General features: G+C 36.6%; 1 protein-coding gene across 9 annotated transcripts in view; it reads right to left on the bottom strand.

Moving 5' to 3' along the window:
* Positions 1–6,065: 6,065 nt before the first annotated feature.
* KLHL8 (kelch like family member 8) overlaps positions 6,066–24,501 on the bottom strand; it is a 49,695-nt gene continuing 31,259 nt past the window's right edge. For 7 of the 9 annotated variants that reach the window (XM_082632277.1, XM_082632275.1, XM_082632278.1 and 4 more), the window contains 8 exons: positions 22,551–23,099; positions 21,961–22,147; positions 17,835–17,978; positions 16,571–16,682; positions 12,502–12,670; positions 12,119–12,278; positions 7,471–7,672; positions 6,066–7,255 (listed from right to left, as the gene is read on the bottom strand). In XM_082632277.1, the coding sequence (XP_082488403.1) occupies positions 7,132–7,255; positions 7,471–7,672; positions 12,119–12,278; positions 12,502–12,670; positions 16,571–16,682; positions 17,835–17,978; positions 21,961–22,147; positions 22,551–23,099 (1,647 nt within the window). In that variant the 3' untranslated portion in view covers positions 6,066–7,131. The remainder of the gene's footprint in view (positions 7,256–7,470; positions 7,673–12,118; positions 12,279–12,501; positions 12,671–16,570; positions 16,683–17,834; positions 17,979–21,960; positions 22,148–22,550; positions 23,100–24,501) is intronic. The other 2 variants (XM_082632283.1, XM_082632282.1) reach the window with 2 other exon arrangements.

Genomic DNA, 24,501 nt, shown 5'->3' with positions numbered 1-24,501 from the left:
TTAATAACTGAGCAGGGGGAAAGCAAGCAGTATGTGAATCACAAGAGAGCCAAAGGCACTCACTGGGATATTTGGAGGACCAACTCCAGAACAGCACTGTAACTGGAAGGTGTCTTTGCCTTCTCCAATAGCAAGAGAGAACAAAGGGTCGGAGGCAGGTCTGAAAGGGCTGGGCCTCATGAACTCTTCAAAACTAACCAATACAAGTTCCAGTCCAGGATAAAGCCCCTATGAACAGACAGAATCAAATACATATCTGAAAATACACTACTTAAAAATAAAACGTTCAATTTTTTTTAATTAGCATAAATGTACATCAGAAAACCTCAACATACACACACACACACACACACACACACACACACACAGAAAACTAACCACAATATGGAATGGTAACACACTTCCGTCTATTGATAGGTCAAACAACCAAAAGAAAAAAACAGCAATATATAGAAGACTGAGAATACAATTAGCTAGTTTGATATGATGTACAAATACAGAAACTGCATTACATTAGTCAGGCTTTTCAAGAATACACAAATAACAAATTTTAACATAACAGGCAATAAAACAAGTCTCAATACATTTCCATGAAGTGGAGTCAAATAGATCATGGTCAGACCAAAGTAAAGAAAAAAACATACTTGGTAATTTTAAAATATACTTCTAAATTCACAGATCAAAAGAAAACATGGAATGAACATTTACAAAATGTTTAGAAGTGAACATTAATGAAAACAGTACAAATAAAACTTGTGGGATCCAGCAAATGATATTTTAAAAAGTAAATCTTACCAAAATGGACTTAAAACAAAAATCCTAAAAGGTCATATAACCAATAAGATATTGAATTGGTAGTTAATTTTTCCTCAAAAGGTGGTAGGTTCAGGTGGTTTTACAAGTAAGTTCTATTAAATGTTTGAGAAATGGATTATTTCAATGTTAAATAATTCAGAGAATAGAAAAGAGAGAATACTTTGTAATTCATTCTATGTGTCACTCAGCTCTTGGTTAGACAGACTGACCAATGGAATAGAAGAGAAAGTCCCAGATGTTTACTTACCTGGAAATTTGCCATGTAGATAAAGTTCAGAGGTAAGCATGGATTAGTCACTAAACGGTGTGAAGAAAACTGGCTATCCACACAGTAAAAAAATAAATTTTTTCTCTCTCACACATACACAAATCAATTCCAGGTGGACTAAAGACTATATATGAGACTTTCTGACTCTCAGAAGAGACAATAAATTTCTTAAGACACAAAAAAGAACATGTGAGTACATTAAAGTTAAGAAGTTTTCTTTATCAAAAAACAAAGTGAAAAGCCATAAACTAGAAGATATGTGCAATAAAAATAAATGGAAATATTAATATCCTATTATGAAGAACTCATGTAAATGAGAAAAAAATAGAAAAAATGGAAAAAGGACATCAAGAAGCATTTCACAGGAGAAACTGGAAAGACTAATAATCATGGAAACATGTTCAGCTCAACAATCAAGAAAATGCAAATTAAAGCCACAATAAAATATCTTACACCTAACAGATTGGCAAGAATCAGGTCTTACAATAGAAAGTAAATAATAAACTATAATGTAAACTCACACAACCATTTTGGAAAATAATTTCACATTACCTTATAAAACTGCTATGAAGCTGATCAAGCATATGTCTTACAAGCAACTCTGCTTTTAGGTTTATACTCTAAAGAAACTTGTACATGTGTACCAAGAAACTGTATATATGTTCATTTTAGCACTGTAAAAGCAAAAATATGGAAAACTATACCCAACATAAATTATAAAAATAAACCTGTTGAATGAAAAGATCAAATTACTAAGACTACATACAGAATACTATTTTTTATAAAGCTCACCAACAAAAGTAAACAATATGTGGCTTTGGTATATTTGTATAAAAACAAAAGAAAAAAAGCAAAGGAATGAATGATTGGTTCAGGACAGTACTCACCTCTGGGGAGAAGGGGAGGCTGGGGATTGGAATAGAGAAGGAACACAAAGGCAGAGTCAATACTACCAGAAATGTTCTAGTTAATTAGGGAGTGAATACACAGGTGTTTTATTACTATGCTTAATAACTTCAATGTTACATATATTTTTGTATATGTATCAAATATTACATACAGACATATAGTGATCAGTGGTTACCAGAGGCAATGTAGTGGGTGGGAGAAATGGGTAAAGGGGGTCAAAAGGTACAAATTTCCAGTTACAAAATAAATAAGTCCTGGGGATATAACATACACCATTGTGACTATAGTTAATAAAAAAAGTTATTATAAAGTGACTGGTGGGACTTCCCTGGTGGCACAGTGGTTAAGGATCCGCCTGCCAATGCAGGGGACACGGGTTTGAGCCCTGGTCCGGGAAGATCCCACATGCCGTGGAGCAAATAAGCCCGTGCACCACAACTACTGAAGCCCGCTCGCCTCGAGCCTGTGCTCCTCAACAAGAGCAGCCACTGCAATGAGAAGCCGCTGCTCGCCGGAACTAGAGAAAGCCCGCGCATAGCAACAAAGACCCAACACAGCCATCAATCAATCAATCAATCGACTGGTGAAGACTATACATTAAACAAATTGTAGTTATTAATATTCCCCATGACTACTACCCAAATTTAAGAAACTCCTTATGGTTCAGATGGACTAAATTTAGCCAACCAATAAGACAATGGAAAAATGACTTGTTAAAACAACAAAAACCACCAGAATTTTTGCATTAAAAGAGTTTCCTTTCAAAGAACCCCCCCCTTTTTTTCATACCTATGACTCATGTATTTTGCAACTAGAAGTCTGTACCTCATAATCTCCCTCACCTATTTCTCTCCCCTCTCTCCATCCTCCTCTCTGGCAACCACCTGTTTATTTTCTGTATCTATAACTCTGTTTCTGTTATGTTCATGCATTTTTTTTTAGATTCCACATATAACTGAAATCATACAGTATTTGACTTTCTAAAGATGATATAGACTTCTTTCACTGAAGTTACTATTGCTCAGGGTAATTTTAGAAATCTTCTATTGGAACTGTTTACTTTGGAAAATTTTTTTTTCCAGTAGAGGAAAACCTAATTCTTTGAGGATAGATTTAACCTGTGATAGCCATAAAATATTTTGAATCAAGTCTGATGAATAAAGTACATAGGGCCATTATTAAGATTCTGGTCCAAATTAACATGTAACTATGATAAGACTAATTCTCTTGGATGACTTACAAATGGATCTTCAGGTTGTTTTCAAAGAGAAGTTTCAGAAAAGTTTTTAGCAATGGCAAGTAGAAAAACATAATTATAGCTTCATGAGGTTACTAATTGGAAGGACAACATCTTAATGCATAAAGAATCTTATTTCTATATAGTACAAGTCTACAATTGCTGAAGAAACAATTGCTCAAATCAGTTGCCTTTAACCTTTAATTTTTGTACAGGTTAACAAAAATCTTCCTATTTTCAGTTAAACATAAAGATCTTTTCTTTGAGGAGAAAAGTATTCCAGCAACTACTAAATCAATTTTGTATTTGAAGGATCAAGAATAAACAATTACATAGTTTTGAAAAGATTCTATAAAAGCAATCAAACAATGAAAAGCAAAGTTATGAACACTATATAGGAAGAAGTTCCTATTCATAATAGGTACATGCAACATATTTTGAATCAATAAATAGCAACCTTCTGATCTCAGTACTTGGTAGTATATATGATAATTTATTATTTTGATTTGCTGGAATACTACTACACTAATACATGGTTTTAAGAAAATATTATAGAGAAGTTTTATTGCCACTTGTTTACTCCACATAAAGGAGAAAAAGAGACAGAGTCAATGACATCCCAACATAATTTCTTTAGAAGTCTGATACGAGAAACCACAGAAAACTTTTTTTTTTTTTTTTTTGCGGTACGCGGGCCTCTCACTGCCGTGGCCTCTACCGCTGTAGAGCACAGGCTCCAGACGCGCAGGCTCATCGGCCATGGCTCACGGGCCCAGCCGCTCCACGGCACGTGGGATCTTCCCGGACCGGGACACGAACCCGTGTCCCCTGCATCGGCAGGCGGACTCTCAACCACTGCGTCACCAGGGAAGCCCCTAAATGCATTTTCTATGATATAAGACATGGAGAAAAAAGGAACAAAACTCTCAAGTGTACCATTTGCAAGAGCAGTTTATGCAATTTCAACAATCTCTTATCTAGGCATTTAACAGCACTGTAAGTTTAAAATGCATTTAGGAATTAAGAGAATGAATAATACTCCTTAGAGTACACAGTTTATTCAAACATTTAAAAATAAATTAGTTACACAGAATATAATGAAATTAGTCAAAAACAGTATCAAGTAATTTGTTTTTTTTTGTTTTTTTTTTTTTTTTGCGGTATGCGGGCCTCTCACTGTTGTGGCCTCCCCCGTTGCGGAGCACAGGCTCCGGACGCGCAGGCCCAGCGGCCGTGGCTCACGGGCCCAGCCGCTCCGCGGCATATGGGATCCTCCCAGACCGGGGCACGAACCCGTATCCCCTGCATCGGCAGGCGGACTCTCAACCACTGCGCCACCAGGGAGGCCCAAGTAATTTGTTTTTAAAGTGGCAGCACAACACAGTAAAAACAGTGGCTTTAATAACTATTCGGAAGAATCACACAGAAGCAACTAGAAATACTTTTCAAAGAAATATGCAAATTTTTACTTTTTCTTTTTTCCATTTAGAATTTAGAATTTTAGCTCTACTTTATGTCTTTTTGGTAGGTGACATTAACATCTGAGGTTAAAGGGACAGGACTCACAATTAAGTAGCTGTCTTCTTTGAATATTTCATCCTTCTGTTCCTATGAATATAATCACCTTTCAGTTGCATGATTCCTTCAGCCTGATTCACATTTCATATCTCAAAGAATATGTTTTTAATAAAGAGACTGTGCATATTGACTCTACTATTAATCTTTTCATACCATTGTCAGGTCCTTCAAGGCTGTGCTTCTGACTACCCACACATGATGTAACAGCCAGCCACATGTTCCATTTACTTCACTTTACTTCCCTTATGAGTAGTTCATATTTTATGGGTAGCTAGGGTACCAACTTAGTAATGTTAGATGACTACTGTATAGATAAAACCAGTAATGGAAATGTAACACCTTCATGTTCCTAAATGCTATACACATGACAAAGGCAGAAATATGTTAAAGAAAAAAACATTTTAAATAATCTTAGAAAAAATAAAAGATCCCTTCCCCCACAAAAATACATTTAACACACTAGTAACCATACCTAGACAAGCATTATAATACAAGAACTCCATTAGACACAAGAAATAGCTGAAGCCAGGTTTTGAGCCTTATTCTCCACATCCAGCCAGTTGTAGCCAGTCCACTGAGTGCTACGGAGTTAAATGCTTTTGGGATTGACTGAAATATGGTTACAATTGTACAAGAGAACACTGGTTCAGATCCAGCAATGACTTATGGACTTGCCCACAGGCTGACAGCAAAAAATTGGGAACATTTAAATCTGCTTCACGACAGACCTTTATCTGCTAGCTGAGACCACTTACAATTTTTTCTTATTTTTTGATCTAATATACCCAAGGCACTGGCTTTTGTAATGTGGCCTTCTGCCTTACTGTACTGACAAGCCTAGGCTGCCATTTAATAAGGACCATCACAGCTACTAGGCAATGAGCTTCAGGGCTGGACAGATGGAGTAGTGTTCTTCACTGCCCCAGCTTCCTTGTGAACAAGATGACCGACAGCAGTAAACTATACTAAACTCTAAGGCATGACTAAAGGAAAATTTAGGAAGGCCTAAAAGAGAGGTACCAAACTTGCACTGCAAATACAAAATATAATATTTTAATATTCTTCATAAATATTTATAAAAATATATACATATAACAAACAAGCCACTTTATAATGCTGGTAAAACCATGAAGAGCTGTTAGATCAGTAGATGTATCAATATCCTGGGCTTTAAAGTAATGTAAAGAAATATTTTCAATTAAAGTTCAATAAATATACTGGAGAGAATTAAATATAACAGGAAAAACAGTTTCAATCTTTCTGTTTTTACAATATCTTTTATTGGTAATGATGGACTTGAAGTAATCAACAGTTCAACTACAGTCTATAAAGGGTTTTTGTAAAAATGCATTCATTTTCTGAAAATAAATAAATCCAGACTCTGTGCAGTTTAGAAAAACTATGATGGTGGCAAACAGCAAAATAGAAAGATAATAAATCTTGGGTTCAAAATGAAATGACTAAATCAAAGAAGAGTGTTAAACATATTTTTGCAGTCTCCTCATTAGGGAGTTGTGTAATGGACACCATTCCCTCTCAAGGCTCTCGAATGGGCACTAGAATAATGTCGACTTTAAAGCCTTCTCCTCTAATATCCCCTCTGGTCCAATTTTTGATTATGAAAAAAATCCTTTTGGCATGCAATGAAAAAATAAAACTGCAGGTTCGTTCAGAAGGAATTAGTTCAGTTAGATCTTTTGGTGTCCTAACAATTCAAACTGAAATTAAGGGCTTCCTACAGCATTCCTATAAGCTTCTGAAAACACAACCAAAGGGCACTCAGAAAGATGAAACATTTTTCCTATTTCTGTAAATATCCAAGGAATTGAAAACTCAACACCTAGAAAAAAGCAAGGCATAAATTCATCAGCACCAAGTAGAAAAGATCTTCAAATGGAGCAGGTCTGTTATGTGTCCTGATATCCTTGTGTTGATGAATACGTTCCAATCTCCCCTCTAGGAAAAATCCACTGCCTTCATTTTATAACTTCATTTTACATTTTGATTCATCCACACTTTAAAAAAAAAAAGGAATTTCAAGGTTTTGGCACTCCTTTAAACACATTTTTTTTGGAGGAGATATGGTTTCAGGTTAGAGTGTCTTCCTTCCCTACTTCATTATTTGTTAAAGTGGGAAGTATCAACTTTATTACTAGTAGTTTCAGCTACCATTTCAAAAGTTGCACTTAGTCACAATACAACAGTTTACATTTAAATGAGACTCTAGTCGTAGTTAAAACTGTTCAAAGGTGGCCATTACAAAATACTGGTAGTCTTTCTTGCCTATGAGATGTTATTAAATTGTTGGTGGCTGGAACTCAAGTCACATACAGTCAACCACATTACTGGATCCATGACCTACATCTCGAATTTGGCTAGTTAAACAGGCACACACAGCTACACCTGCTCCAGCTCTGCAGTGAGACACAGATCCAACAAGTTCCCACCTGAAAAGATAGAGGAGAAAGGATGTTACTTTAAAACAAATCATGATTTACTTTACTCAAAAGACAAAACAAAAAATCCCTATTATGGGACTGGTTTTGAAAGATAGTAAGCTATCCCCAAAGTTTTCTATTAACTACATGTAGCAGTATTTTAGCACTCTGGGATAGTCTGTTACCAGAAGATCCCATTAAGGTGTAAAGGAAATAAAAATTACCTATTCAGCACTGGATCAAATGCTTCTACTGTATTTAAGTATGCATTGCCATTATGACCACCAACTGCAAAGATTTTGCCCATCACTGTCGCGATCCCCACTCCACCTCTGGGAGTGGTAAGGGCTGCTACATAATCCCACTTGTTGTTTCGAGGATCATACCGCTCAACTGAACTCAGAGGAGAATTATCATCAAAACCACCTATATAAAGAAAGATTTTTAAAATAGCATTATGTTTCATAGAAATTAACCATTAAATTTCAATTCAATAGCTTCTACAAATCAATCTTTTCAAAACATTTTAGAAAACCCCAACATCTATCACTACTACCAACTCCTATTATACATTTACTACAATTCAAGATAATTTAAATAGTATTTTCCTCAATATTAGGATTAAAAATCTTAAAGTGAGAGAAACTAAAGTCCCTATATTTAAGCAGATAATTTAGGAGAAAAAAAACCCCACGGACATTCATATAATTTTCCCTTAGCTTCCTAGAGACAAGGAAGAAAGTACTGAGATTCCTTCTCTCTGTGTGTACATGTATATATTAGATTTTTAAACAGTAAGAAGGCTTGAGAAGACAATAAACTACACTAAGTCACTTGACTCACTTAGATATAAGTCAGTTTTCCAACTGTTTCCCTTAGTATTATAATCGTAATCATAATTACAGAGATGGTGGACTATGACTGAATTGTTACCAATTTTTGCCAAAACTACATCTTCATGCTACCTATTCTAGATGCCGACAGTCCTCTCTATAAATCATCTTAACAATGTTACTTATTATGTTCCTGATTGTTAAACACAGAGACTGCTATTTTAACAGTGCTCTTTCCTTTAAAAATATATGTGTGTCTTTTTAGGCTCCATCTCAGTCTACATGAGTAATAGGTCTCCCTGATGACTAAGCCTATTTTCCTGAGGACAGAAGTGTTGATATTATGACGGTCTATTTAGAAACAAGGTCAGGTTAAAAAAAAAAATCAACAAAGTTAACTTCTCTAGTGGGTTTAATTTTATTAAATCAACTGAGGTAAAAATTCACTGATCGGGACTTCCCCAGTGGTGCAGTGGTTAAGAATCTGCCTGCCAATGCAGGGGACACAGGTTCGAGCCCTGGTCCGGGAAGATCCCACATGCCGTGGAGCAACTAAGCCCATGAGTCACAACTACTGAGCCTGCACTCTAGAGCCCGCGAGCCACAACTACTGAGCCCGTGCGCCACAACTACTGAAGCCCACGTGCCTAGAGCCTGTGCTCCACAAGAAAAGAAGCCACAGCAATGAGAAGCCCGCGCACCACAACAAAGAGTAGCCCCCGCTAGACACAACTAGCGGAAGCCCGCGCACAGCAACAAAGAATCAACACAGCCAAGACTTAATTAATTAATTAATTAAAAAATAAAATTCACTGATCTTAGTTCATAATTCAGTGACTTTTAACAAATGTAATAGTGTTATCACCACCACAACCATGATAAAAAAAACATTTTTCACTATAACAAAGGCTCTACTTTTAATTATTGCTAATGCTAAGGTAGAAGAGATTAAGTTTTTTTTTGTTTTTTGTTTTTTGTTTTGTTTGTTTGCGTTACGCGGGCCTCTCACTGTTGTGGCCTCTCCCGTCGCGGAGCACAGGCTCCGGACGCGCAGGCTCAGCGGCCATGGCTCACGGGCCCAGCCTCTCCGCGGCATGTGGGATCTTCCCAGACCGGGGCACGAACCCGTGTCCCCTGCATCGGCAGGCGGACTCTCAACCACTGCACCACCAGGGAAGCCCGGGATTAAGTTTTTAATACAGGGTAGTTATATTTTTCATGGTCCTCTTTTTCATGGGCTCCCTATCATTTCCCTAGCTAATGCATATAAATTTTGAACAAAGAACTCAAAGCAGAGGAACAGAAAAGGGAGGATGCGATTAGCTTCCTGTACATAGTTACCTTCAAAGTTTTCTTATTCAAATCAGTTGTACCTGTTTTAAGTAGGACTTGAATGACCAAGAGGGTTTTTATTTTAAGGTTCAACCTGAGTCAGTCTTATTTTTACCATGTCTGTTCTACTATAAGTGCCCAGAAGATTTAACAAGTAACAGCAACAATGATACTCCTGTTGAGATATAACATATGTCAATGCCCTTGCTAGATAGGGAGCTGAGAGAGGTAGCAATGATGTAGTGTAAGAACACTGGGTTCTCACAGACCCTGCTTCAAATTCCAGCCTTGACAACTTATTTAGGCCTGTGACAATATTATTCACTCTCTCAGTCTCTCACTACCTCAAAGAGCTGCTGTGATGATCAGGCTAGACTGAAAAGGTAAAAAATTATGTTATTTCTCTTCTTTAATACACATAAGCACTGAAATAGTGTTACTTCTATTACTTGTAGATGTTTAAGTGCTAACAATATCCCACTCTCTTATCAAGAACTCTAAGTTTTTTTTTTTAACATCTTTATTGGAGTATAATTGCTTTACAATGGTGTGTTAGTTTCTGCTTTATAACAAAGTGAATCAGTTATACATATACATATGTTCCCGTATCTCTTCCCTCTTGCGTCTCCCTCCCTCCCACCCTCCCTATCCCACCCCTCTGGGTGGTCACAAAGCACCGAGCTGATCTCTCTGTGCTATGCGGCTGCTTCCCACTAGCTATCTATTTTACGTTTGGTAGTGTATATATGTCCATGCCACTCTCTGTCACAGCTTACCCTTCCCCCTCCCCGTATCAAGTCCATTCTCTAGTAGGTCTGTGTCTTTATTCCTGTCTTACCCCTAGGTTCTTCATGACATTTTTTTCCCTTATATTCCATATATATGTGTTAGCATACGGTATTTCTTTTCCTCCTTCTGACTTACTTCACTCTGTATAACTGACTCTAGGTCCATCCACCTCACTACAAATAACTCAATTTCATTTCTTTTTATGGCTGGGTAATATTCCATCGTATATATGTGCCACATCTTCTTTATCCATTCATCTGTTGATGGACACTTAGGTTGCTTCCACGTCCTGGCTATTTTAAATACAGCTGCAATGAACACTGTGGTACATGATTCTTTTTGAACTATGGTTTTCTCAACTATGGTTTTCTCAGGGTATACGCCCAGTAGTGGGATTGCTGGGTCATATGGTAGTTCTATTTTTAGTTTTTTAAGGAACCTCCATACTGTTCTCCATAGTGGCTGTATCAATTTACATTCCCACCAACAGTGTATGAGAGTTCCCTTTTCTCCACAACCTCTCCAGCATTTATTTTGTTTGTAGATGTTTTGATGATGGCCATTCTGACCAGTGTGAGATGATATCTCATTGTAGTTTTGATTTGCATCTCTCTAATGAGTAATGATATTGAGCATTCTTTCATGTGTTTGTTGGCAATCTGTATATCTTTGGAGAAATGTCTATTTAGGTCTTCTGCCCATTTTTAGATTGGGTTGTTTGCTTTTTTGATACTGAGCTGCATGAGCTGCTTGTAAATTTTGGAGATTAATCCTTTGTCAGTTGCTTCATTTGCAAATATTTTCTCCCATTCTGAGGGTTGTCTTTTGGTCTTGTTTATGGTTTCCTTTGCTGTGCAAAACCTTTTAAGTTTCATTAGGTCTCATTTGTTTATTTTTGCTTTTATTTCCATTTCTCTAGGAGGTGGGTCAAAAAGGATTTTTTTTCTTTTTTTTTTTCTTTTTTTTTTTTTTGCGGTACGCAGGCCTCTCACTGTTGTGGCCTCTCCCATTGCGGAGCACAGGCTCCGGACGCACAGGCTCAGCGGCCATGGCTCATGGGCCCAGCCGCTCTGCGGCATGTGGGATCTTCCCGGACTGGGGCACAAACCCGTGTCCCCTGCATCAGCAAGCGGACTCTCAACCACTGCGCCACCAGGGAAGCCCCAAAAAGGATTTTGCTGTGATTTATGTCATGGAGTGTTCTATGTTTTCCTCTAAGAGTTTAATAGCATTTGGCCTTACATTTAGGTCTTTAATCCATTTTGAATTTATTTTTGTGTATGGTGTTATGGAGTGTTCTAATTTCATTCTTTTACATGTAGCTGTCCAGTTTTCCCAGCACCACTTATTGAAGAGGCTGTCTTTTCTCCACTGTATATTCTTGCCTCCTTTATCAAAGATAAGGTGACCATATGTGCATGGGTTTATCTCTGGGCTTTCTATTCTGTTCCATTGATCTGTATTTCTATTTTTGTGCCAGTACCATACTGTCTCGATCACTGTAGCTTTGTAGTATAGTCTGAAGTCAGGGAACCCGATTCCTCCAGCTCTGCTTTTCCTCCATTTTTCTTTCTCAAGATTGCTTTGGCTATTCCCCTCCAACTCTATTATATAGTAAGTCAAAAAGCAATACAGAGACGCTAACTGCCATCATGCATATGAAATACCTATTGGTTTGCTTAGTCAACACAATTCCCTTGAAATGAAGACAAGAAAAGTAAAGTAAAAATACGGAGGTAGAGTTTTAAACATGAAAGATGAAGATGTAAACAAAGAAGCTTGAATATGAATCTTAAGAATTCAAAAGCAAATCTTAGGACTGATTCCACTTGGGCCTAAATGCAATGTAATTTGTGTTACTGACACTATCATTGTATGTCCTGTAAAACATTACACTAGAGAAATATCATCCACTCACCAACAACATATAAGCAACCATGGAGCTCACTAACTCCATTGCCTGCTCTTCGCTGACCCATTTCTTTAACTTCTATCCATTTATCGAGATGTGGATCATACCTCTCCACACTAGATAGAGAAGCTACTCCATCATTGCCACCTACTGCATAAACATGGTTCTAAATAAATAAAGAAAAAAAAAACACAAGACATTAGATTTTAAATTGATTTACATGCCGTCCTAATGGTAGACCAGAATGTGCAAGAGAGCAGTATTTCATGAAATAATCTGGTGTGTAATCAATATCTGCATACTGGAAATATGAATACATCAGACCTTTCCTTATTTGGTTAGGGATGTGATGCAATGCAATCCAGTGAGCAAGCTGCCACATAACTTACCACAAGAGCCACAGAGCCAACTCCTCCACGGGGAGTATTCATTGGTGCCACTGTACTCCACTGATCAGATTCTATGTCATATCTCTCAACATCGTTGAAGCAAGTGTTGTCATCTAACCCTCCAATTGCATAAATTGGGCCTCCCAAGGAGGCCAAGGCAATTCCTCGCCTGCAAAAACAATAAAAGACACTTCAGCATTCCATTTGTTTCCAGAAAAAAGGTAGCAAAATAATTGTGCTAATGTACCCATTTATCACATTAAACGTCAATGTGGCTTTTTCCCGTTATTTTTAGATTTATCAAAGCTTCTGAATAGATGGCTACAGGGTTGCCAAATTGTGCAAGTCTATGTGAACAGTGCCCTCTGGAGTTTTATAATGCATAGCCTACACAGGTTACTTTAAACTTAAATGAAATAATAAAGGAAAACCCAACAAAATACTATAAATGGAGTCCAAAACATTCAGTTAGTAAAACACTCAGTTGCATAATTAAGAGACTGATGAATTGACAGAGATGGTCTGCTACAGAGGTCAGAAGTCAATCTCATTACTAAATTCACGTAATTGCAGAGCACATTTTGTTGCAGTGTTTCATTACATCACACAAAAGAACATCAATTTTATATTACAAGCTTTATATCACATTGCTTAACTTCTGAAGTGTATCTATTTATCTTGGAACAGAAGAGACTTAGCCCATGTTAAAAGCTAATTCATCATAATGGTGACTGAAAAAAAAATTATACCAATTTCTTAAAAAACACACTGCAGCAATCAAAAGCTGAACTATTCTAAAATTTATCTGTCACTGACTTGGTATATACTTTGGATAATGTGTATTGTTTAAACCTTTACTACCTTGCTTCTTCATCTGTCACCCATCTGAGAAAGCAGTAGACACAACTGATATTAATTTGTCAATACAGGTAATGCACCAAGAACAGTGACTAGCCCATATTCAGTGCTGTGTATTAGCTATTATTATTTCTGGAGAGAGCTGCTGCTCTACTGAGATTCTAACTCTCAGTTTACCAAAAGAGTATCCTAGGAAAGAATTCTTAAGGATAATGTTGTCATTCATTTTGTGTCCTTAACTTCTTTTCCCTTGAGTATAAAGCAATGACTTACAAAATACTGTGGTTATAAAAACTTTCAGGTGTGGGTGAACACATGTGTGTACACTCTAGAATATATGAGTGTTATATCATGGCAGAAGTGAGTATACCATATAATTCCCCCCTCCCTCCACCCCCTAAACCACAAGACCATAAGACACTATTGATTATTTCTTACTCCTCAAAACTCTCTTGATTTTTGTGACATCACATGTTTGAGTTTCCTCCTCCATTACATCTCTGGCTGGTACTTTTCAGCTTCCTTTACCAGTGCCTTCTTCTCTATTCTGTCACTGAATTATGAAGTTCCCTAAGGCCTCTTATCACCCTATACTCTCTCTGTAGGCAATTTCATTCTTTCCATGGATTTATAACTCTAATATGTATTTCCAGACATATATACAGCTTCTACTTCAAATCTGTGTGTCTGGATCTTCAATCTTAACTTTAACCTGAAGTGAAACTTACTGTCTACCTCCCTGTGCTAGGCAGATTTTAAGATGTCTTCCTCCACAACATTCACCCTCTGGTTTTACTCCTATGATTATGCTACATTACATGGCAAAGTGGAGATTACCTGAATGAGTTTAATCTAACCACGTAAGCCCTATAAAAGCAGAGAGGTTTCTCCAGCTGGTAGCAGATGACAGGTCAGAAACTCAAAGAACGTGGTGGATTCTGCAAGTCGCTGCTTGTTTGAAGATTGAGGGGAGCATTTGGAAAGGACCTCAGAATGGCTTCTAGGAGCTGAGAGTGATCCCTGGCCTACAGCCAGTAAAAACAAGAAACTCGGTCCTTCAATCACAAAGAACTGTATTCTATCAATAACCTAAATGACCTTGGAAGTAGTTTCTTCCCCAGAGCCTCCATTAGAGCCTACAGCCTACACCTTGATTTTGGTCTTGTGGAGCCTAAGTGGAAAACTCAGTTAAAGTTGCTTGACTTCTGACCTATGGAACTGTGAACTAATTAATGGATGTTGTTCTAAGCTTCTAAGTTTGTCATAATTGGTTATACAGCAAGAGAAAACTAATATACCCATTAGAAGACAAACAAAAACTTTATCCTGTACACCATCTTGCTTTTCCTAATGCAGAAAGTCACACCACTATCCAAATCACTGTTGTTTAAGCCAGAAACTTAAGGATCATCTTAGCCTTACCTTATTGTTTTTTTTACCTCCCACATCTAATTATCATAAAATCTTGTTGATTGTACACTTCTGAACTCTCTCTCAAATATGTCCTCTTTCCTCTATCTCAACTTCTACCACTTTAGTCCAAGCCACTGTTATTTCTTTGACTAAAAATATTACAATAACCCTTTTGGTTTCCCAGACTGTTTTCACTCTGGTCTTCCTCAAATACATTCTCCATTTCATAGCAGAGGATCTTTGGAAAGAGAAATCTGATTCTAACACTCCCCTGCTATCAAAAAAAAAAAATGTGTGTGTGTATTTCAAAGCACACCAGATTAAAAAATCTTGGCAAACTTGAAAGGCCCTTATTTTTTGCCTGCTATTTCAGCTGTATCTGTTGACACTATCCCCTTTGATCTGTCAGCCACATGGGACTTCTTTCAAGCTCTCTGCTCTCATTCATCTACAGATTTTCAAAGGCTCTTCATCTCTTTCCATCCACCAACCTTACACCACCCACCACTTAATGAGTCTAAATTCTTTTGTTCCTTCAGACCTTAGGTTAAGTGGGACTCCACTCTCGAGCATTCTTTACTTTCGCTGGTGCTAGCATTATTACCCTTGTCATTATGTCTTTATTTCTATCTTGCCTTTAGAATGTAAGCTCTATGGAGGTAGGGACCCTGACTGTCTTATTTATTGCTGTATCTTCAGCACTTGGTATATCTTGTAATGGGCATTTAACCAGTATTTGCTGAATAAATAAATCAACCCCTAGAGATGCTCTGTTAGGATGATGGGTTTCAATAAAACCATACCTTGAACAAACATCAGTATCCATTTTAGTGAAAAGATGAAAAAGAAAAGGGGGGAAAACCAGAAAACCAGGTATTTAACATGTGAATATTATTTTGGAATACACACTGAAACAATGATTTGGGAGGATACAAATTATAAAAACAAATAACATGAGAAAATAAATGCAGTTCTATTATTTTTTATAGAGTTGGAAAGCTACTGTAGTGCTCAGGGTATATTTTAGAAGATCAAAGAAATTCAACTGCTATTTTGTTAGACAAGTTTCACTCAATTCTCAGCTAAAAACCAGCTTAGCATGATAAAGAGGCAAGAGTATAAAGATTAAAAATGTACGTAAGGATTTTCTCCCTCATTTTAATTCATGTGTTAGAATTTAAACTGTTTGTGGTTACCATGTAGCATAAATCAAGCCCTACTAAAGTATTAAAATGCCATTTATAGATAAGTAGTGTATTTTAAGGCTAGGTTTTTCCCACTAAGATTCTTTCTCCTCATGAGTGAAAAAAAGGCCAAAAATCTCTTTTCAGCCGAACTCTCTTCACATTTCCATCTAATTTTTCATACTTCTAACACACAAGAAAACTAAGTTAAAAATACTGTGTTAAATTCATCAAGAATAGAAAACTAGATGTCAATGTGTGCCCATTTGCAAAATTATCTTCAGTCGAGCACCACTAGTACATAGGAACGCAACTCTTTTTGAAACTTTTCTGAAAATTTTAAATTATTTCAAAATAAAAAGCTAAGTAAATGCTCAGGTATGAGTCAAAACTATGACAATCATTATCATACTCAAAGACATGATTCTGTTCTTAATTTTCAGGAAAATTTTAAAAGTTATAATGAAGCATCACATTGGATGCTTTAACAAAATGTGTTTAGGAAGGTATTTAAAGTTTCTAAAAATGCAGAGTAAAAAATTAGCCCTTTCAGTTATAGGAAGCTTTCTTTATTTTCCACCAACAAATCAAAATAAATGTCCATGCTCATCTACCTCTTTGTGTTCATTGATGCCTTCATCATCCATTTATTAGTGAGAGGATCAAACATCTCCATACTACCTAAATGTTCATTTCCATCATGTCCACCCACTGCATACACTTTACCTGTCAAGTAGAGAAGTATTTTCATTTGTTTCCAAATAAATAAATTTATATATAATCAATATATAATTAAAATAGCACAATAAATTAACTTTCAACAAATCTTCTTCTGTTCAACATTATGATCAAGTCACTTCAGTAGTCAAATGAAAATAAATGTAAGCTTCTGCTTAATAAAATGCCTGAAACATGCTGTTTTACAAGTTATTTAAATGTTCAAACATTATCCTGCCCTTAGTTTTCCCAACTTTTTATTACTTAGTAGATGATATCACTAATCATCCTTGCAAAGAATGTTTAATAAAATGAAAAAATGCTCTTGTATAAAGAAAATATAAAACTCTTAATATATCAAACCTTTCTTTTTTTTTTTTTTTTTGCTGTACACGGGCCTCTCACTGCTGTGGCCTCTCCCGTTGCGGAGCACAGGCTCCGGACACACAGGCTCCGCGGCCATGGCTCGCGGGCCCAGCCGCTCCGCGGCATGTGGGATCTTCCGGGATCGGGGCACGAACCCGTGTCCCCTGCATCGGCAGGCGGACTCTCAACCACTGCGCCACCAGGGAAGCCCTATATCAAACCTTTCTAAATGAAACAAATAAAAATTGGAACTATTAACATACCAAAATGGTAACTGTAACTATTTAGGTGTCTGGGTTACGGATGATTTTTGTTTTTTATTAAATATGTTTTCATATTTCCCCCCAAAGCATTTATACTTTTATAATTGGAAGAAAAGTGACTTTTTAATTCTCCTAACAATTTATCCATGGTTCTGCAATTAATTCATTTTTAGTAACCAGGTAAAAAATCCTCATTTCAATAATAATAATTAGGTATAGAAAAAAGTTAATATATATTTATTATTTGGGTTCAATAAATATTTTTTTTTTAGTTTGGTTATTTTGTGAATATAACTCAGAATAGTTTAACTCCCTTTTCCTTAATACTCATCTCCTGTTAAGCATCTATATGCAAGAGATTGTACACTGAGCATCTATGGGCATAAAACAAGTAAACATTCATCAAATAATCTGATATATTGAAACATACTTTATAATATAGGATTTTCTTATAGAAAGAAATTCTCAAAGTTCAAATATTTGAAAGATCATTGTGGTGACACGATGTGATTTAACACAAAAGCAGACCCACCTTCCACTGAGATTACACCCACGTGTCGCCTTCGACTGTTCATTTCTGGTCCAAAGAACCAACTGTTTTTGTTGATAGAATAGCATTCGATACTGCGAAAGGGGTCACCTGATCCACCTCGACCACCTACACAAAATAGCACACCTAAAGGTAAAGTCACAAAATAGAGGGTAAAGTCACAAAATAGAGGTTGAAATCACAGCTCCCCTTTTTTCTTTTTACAGCTAATTTTATTTTTATTTTTTATTTTTTGGCCATACCACACGGCTTGTGGGATGTTAGTTCCCTGACCAGGGATTGAACCCAGGCCCATGGCAGTGAGAGCATGGAGTTCTAACCACTGGACTGCCAGGAAATTCCCCCTAACTAAAAAAAAAAAAAAAAAAAAAAAAAAAAAAAAAAAAAAGATAAATAAGTGTGGAAAAAAACTTACGAACTCAAAATTTTGATTAATGGGGAAAAAAAGTTATTTGGATAGCATTTAATGTCATTATACCACTAAAAATCTAATTTTCTTTTTTCCCCCTCATTTGAACTTTTCAAAGAATAGAATACATCAGTTATCTCAGCCTGTTAACATTTCACTATAATACAGTTGAGATCCTCACCCACCCTGAAAAACTGCTGTTGCTAGTAAGGTCATGACAAAATCCAACAAACTCATAAAGTTAATTTCTGACTGAATACAATTACAACATTTGATATACTGATCACCCTAGTTTCTTTGGAAACTCCTTAACTCTTGATTTCCATAATATCAAAGTCTCCTTTTCTCTATTATTTCTGTCTTTTCTATGTTTTCTGTTTCATTCTCAGCCTACTTCTCACATACTTCATGCTTACACAGGAAAAGTTCAATCCCTTTACTTAAAATTCCATCTGTATCATAATGCCTTCCAATCTGCATTTCTAAGCCACATTTCCACTTGATGTCCCAGAGGCACCTCAAACCCAACATAAAAGATCTCCCCTTCCTCACCAACCTAAACAACTTTGTCCTTCCCTGAGGTATCCTTTCTCTCCCTCGCTATTCCCACAGCCACTGTTAGTTCAGGCCCTCATCAGCTATTACTGCAAAATCTTGTTCTCTCTTATCACTTAGTACTCTTTTGCTTTCAGACTGTCAACTGAATAATCTAATTAAAAGGCTCTTTCAACAGCTTTTCATTACCTGTATCAGTAGTTCTTAAAATTTTTACTGAATGCCACTGAATTGTACATTTAAAAATGGTTAAAATGGCAATTTTTATGGTATATGTATTTTACCACAATTTTTCTTAACATATCAAAACTTTATTCTGGGGACTTCCCTGGTGGCACAGTGGTTAAGACTCCATGCTCCCAATGCAGGGGGCCCAGGTTAGAACCCTGGTCAGGGAACTAGATCGCACATGCTTCAACTAAAAGATCCTGCATGCCTCAACAAAGATCCCGTGTGCTACAACTAAGACCCGACTCAGCCAAATTAAAAAAAAAAAAAAAAAAAAAAAAACTTTATTCTGATTCAGAATCACCAGAGGAGCTATTTAATAAAACACAGATTGCTGGGCCTGACCCCTCCCCCACCAAGTGTTTGATTCAGTGGGTTTGGGGTAGGTGCAAAATTTTGCATTTTTAAAAACTTCCCAAGTGAATGCTCATGCTGCTGGTCAAGAGGACACCACTTGCTTCACACTATGAGAACCACTGCTCTACAAGATAAAGCCTTAGAAGAGCATAAAGGCCTTGCACTGTCCAATGCGATTTTCTCCCTCTCTTTCCCTTAATGTTTAAGCTCCTGCATCACCCATATAGTGATCCTCCTCAATGTTCTGAAAACAACTTTTGGTAACTCTCATTCATGTAATATACAGTATCGAAATGATCTATTATGCTGATATCTGTCACCAGAGTCTAAGCGAGATTAAGATAGTGTGTTAAGCGTTTATGCACTAATAAAGATGAGCACAGTGCCTGGCGTGTACTAAACGTTCAATAAATGTAAAATAAACTGAATACTCTTTTCTCTAATTGGCACCCAGAAAAACATCTATTTATTATTCAAAACTAAGACTGGGGGTTATTTTCCCTATAAAACCTTTTCTGTCCCTTCCAAAGTAAAAATAACCACTCTTTTTGCTTCCCACTATAACTTTTGATTATATCAAAGTACCTTTAATACTTTATTGCATTTACTTATTCATATGGCTATTTCCCTAGATCAGACTGAAAGTTCACTCAAAATAGGAACGGCTATAGTCTATTTGTGTGTTTACATTTCTTTCTTTCTTTTTTTCTTTTTTTTTTTGCGGTACGCGGGCCTTTCACTGTTGTGGCCTCTCCTGTTGCGGAGCACAGGCTCCGGACGCGCAGGCTCAGCGGCCATGGCTCACGGGCCCAGCCGCTCCGCGGCATGTGGGATCTTCCCGGACCGGGGCACGAACCTGTGTCCCCTGCATCGGCAGGTGGACTCTCAACCACTGCGCCACCAGGGAAGCCCTGTGTGTTTACATTTCTAATGCCTAACCCAGAACCCGGCACATGGTAGGCACTTAATATATGTTTGCTGAATGACTACATACATGAATGACCAGAACTGCCTGTGCTATCTTTTCCAACCAATGCAGTGTTTCAAGTCAGAGAAATTTAAAGTTGAAAGAGACTTTAAAGATCCTGTAGTCAAAATTATTTATAAACTGATGCCTTCAGAGATTAAGAAATCTGCCCCAAATTACAGATGCTTTATGGCACAGCTGGAATTATAATCCCAGAATGTAATCCCGATTATTGATTAGATTTTATTTAAGTGGACCCTAATATTTCAGCTACATAGGTCACCTAGGAACATGACATGGAAGGAAAAAAATTAAAATGAAGTAAAAAGATCACGACACAAATCCTTTCTCCACTGTCTGTGTAGCCTTGGGCATCCTTTCACTCTCTCTGATTCTTAGTTTCCTCATCCATAAAATGGAATAACACCATCTTTCTCACAATAAGGATCAAATCCTTCACTAAAACCTACTTCATAAAGTTCTTGCAATCATGTAAGAGATCATGTATATGAGGGTCTAATACATTTGGCATATAACCTAGACTGCCAAAATCTTTGAATTCAAGTCTGAATCTGAAGAATTAAATACCTTGACTTCTTGAAACAGGATTCACAACTAAAAAAATCTACGCTTCAAAAATTTAATACTTGAAATCAACCTATAAAAAAAGGGAAAAATATCCTTTTCACGTTAAACTATTTAGAAGAACTACTTCTTCATAGGCAGATCTACAACATTCAAATTTTCTTTATACTATCTAGATAAAGTCCCACTATTCATTACCATGTACTGCCTTTTGTTATTTTTAGGCTATTCCACGGATCTCTTTATTTACTAACCACATTAGGTCACAGCAGATGTACAGGAAGTCTCTGTTCAGAGTGCTGATTCCAGAATTCACTGACCACATTTATTCTCCCTTATCCCACAAATATATTCTTTATAAAGAGTAACGTAAGTGAACATAAAACTATTTTCTCAGGAAAACATGAAAGTCTGTAAATTATGGCAAATAAAGGTGAAACTGCATGCCTCCTCAAGTATAAGAGCTTTATATTCTAAGAGTTTAATGTGGTCTGTTATACTATTAAATTAGATGTATTAAGTACCTTTCTTTTGATGTGATAAAATGCAAAAAGAAACATTTAAATATGCAGTATGTGTTAAGCTCCATGTTTGGTACCAGGGATACAAAGTTATTAAGATACCTACCTGTCTCTGAAGGGCTCAAAACATGTCAAATAAATTTCAATGCAACATAGTAAGATGTGCAAAGCAAGTGTCATTTAAGCAAAAATGACAGAGGATCTAATTCTGCCTAGAAGAATCAAAAAGACTCCCAAAGAAAAGATATTTCAGCAGGCTCTTCAGAGTGTATAGGTCTTGTTACGGTTTTTTAAAAAATTGGCTTATTGGTAAAACTATCTGAAATCATGCACAGTAAGAATTCATATATAACCTTACTTGCCAATTATTACTTTAAGACAATCAGATACTAATCATCTTACAATTGGGTTTCGACAAACATAACCAACCCTCAAATACAACAAAATTCCTTAGAGCAGAGTTGATAAAATGAGTAATTTAATTACCAGCAGTATGTTTCCTTGGGGTAGTCCGAATGGAGTATTCAAAGTCAGGTACTGCTCTGCTACTCAAGTGAAGGTGGTAATTTCTTGCTTCATCCAATAAATCTCTACATTTTAGATTTTGTTTGACAATCTGTTCTTTTGCCACAACACCCATAAGAAAATCAACTGGCAACAGCGGCAAACGAACCTAAGATTGTGAATAGTTGCAGATATAAAATTTAAGTTGCAATTGGACAGTTCATTCTCTACTTTCACTGCAGCATGTTCTCTTTTTAAAACTCATTTACCTTCTAAAATCTGAATGAAGCTCAATGTGCCAAGTTCTAAAGCAATTTCCAGTACTGGTCTGTACTAATGATATCTCAAAGGGATTTTTAAAATATTCAGGTTAAAAAGCAGGTAATGATCTTTCTAATTCAAATAAAACACATTCAGACTTATCCTTAAATGGTATAGTAAGTAGGAAAGAGTCAAAGCCATTTTCATATCATATTACATCAATGGATAATCTACACTTTTTATGATAAATGGAACATGCTGATTTGCTTCCATATCATTTTATTTCTATACACAATCTTATTCATCCCTACCTGTGCAAGTGTTTCATCCAACCATTTGGAATGATGCTGAGGATTGGCAAGAAGCCACTTGATGGCTGCACTATAGACCTGCTTTTCATTCTCAATATTTAGATCACTGGAGGACAAAAGCTTATGGAGATGCTGGGGTGACACACTTACAAAGTCTTCACACTCCACCACTTCAGGAAAATGCTCACAGGCATACTGATCCGCCATGTCCATTAAGTCTATTCGATTGTGACTTTCTGCAAAGGCTCTTACTGCCAGACAATTGGAGGGATGAAAATGTAACTTCATGTATTCACAACAAGCTCTAGCCACCAGTTCAACCTGTAGAATACAGGCTGCATATAATAGAGGCTGGACGTTGTCAACAGTCAAAGTGAGTCGTGAAGAATAGACAAACTTTACCAAGTCTTCTATTGCATCACCATCAAAATCTCTGATCTCAATCAGTGTTTGCTTGGCTTCAGCCATTTCAGAGAGAAACATAGCTCTGAAGTAGGGAATAACACAAGCCAATACCAGTTTGTGACAAGAGATTAGCTTTGAGCCAACCTGTTCAAAACAAAACAAAGAGAGACTCAGTTTAATATCAAAATTAGCCTGAGATCCGCATCGAGTACATGCTGTATAGCAGGGATAAAAACTCCAGACAAGTTTAGTGTATTTGTTTTAACAATGTAATCCTTTGCCACTTACTTTCGATCTAGGCCAATTTCTTAAGGTCAGGCAATTTTCTTCTTCCAAGTTAGAGTCAAATCTTTTATACATGTATCTATAATGTATTATACCATAAACTATGATTTTTCTGTATTATCTCACATTTCAGAAGCATTTTGTGAATTAATGAGGCTAATAGCAAACATCACCTAGCACTTACTATGTATCAGGCACTATACTTTTTTTTTGGTCTAAGAGTCCCTTCTTTTTTTCCAATTTTATTGACATACAATGTTGTATAAATTTAAGGTATGCAGCATTATGACTTGATATATGTATATGTTGTGAAACGATTAGCACAGTTTTAGTAAGCTATCCATCACCTCATATAATTACAAATTTTTTTCTTTCTGATGAGAACTTTGTTTTTGTTTTTTGTTTTTTGGGGTTTTTTTTTTTGGCGGTACGCGGGCCTCTCACTGTTGTGGCCTCTCCCGTTGAGGAGCACAGGCTCCGGACGCGCAGGCCCAGAGGCCATGGCTCACGGGCCTAGCTGCTCCACGGCATATGGGATCTTCCCAGAACGGGGCACGAACCCGTGTCCCGTGCATTGGCAGGCAGACTCTCAACCACTGCGCCACCAGGGAAGCCCTGATGAGAACTTTTAAGATCTACTCTCTTAGCAACTTTCAAATATACAACACAATATTGTTAACTACAGTTATCGTGTCAGGCTCTATTCTAAGTGCTTTTCATATATTAACTCACTCGATTGTCCCAATGCCCCTATGATACTATTATTATCCACAATTTACCAGTGAGAAAATTGAAGCAGAGTAAACAAATCAATGTTAGTATTTACTATGAGCTTAAATGAAGTTTTTTCATTTCCTATTTAAATCATTTTGAAATGATATTTTATAGAAATGTAATAAAGAACACTGAAATCTCACCACTTTGTTGAAAAATTAGATTGCTTCCAATAGTCTGCCATTACAAACACAGCAGTGAACTTTGTTGTAGGAGAATCTTTGTTTACATTCTCTATTATTTCCTAAAGATAAATTCCTAAAAACAGAAATGCTGCTTCAAAGGATAAGTACAATTTGGATACATACTACTAAATTGTCCATTTCTGATCCCCTTACAGTATGTGCCATATTCTGAATGTTATCTTAAGAAAAATCTGCCAATTCAATGTATGAAATATCTCATTGTTTTAGTTTACTTTTTACTAATATGATTGAATCATTCATAAATTTTGGACTACATTTATTTCTTCTAAGAACTCTTTCTA

The sequence above is a fragment of the Mesoplodon mirus genome (genome assembly GCF_964341445.2).
Source record: "Mesoplodon mirus genome assembly, chromosome: 2".
NCBI lineage: Eukaryota > Metazoa > Chordata > Mammalia > Artiodactyla > Ziphiidae > Mesoplodon > Mesoplodon mirus.
Note: the sequence above shows the minus strand (reverse complement) of the source record. Positions and strands in the feature narration are given on the sequence as shown.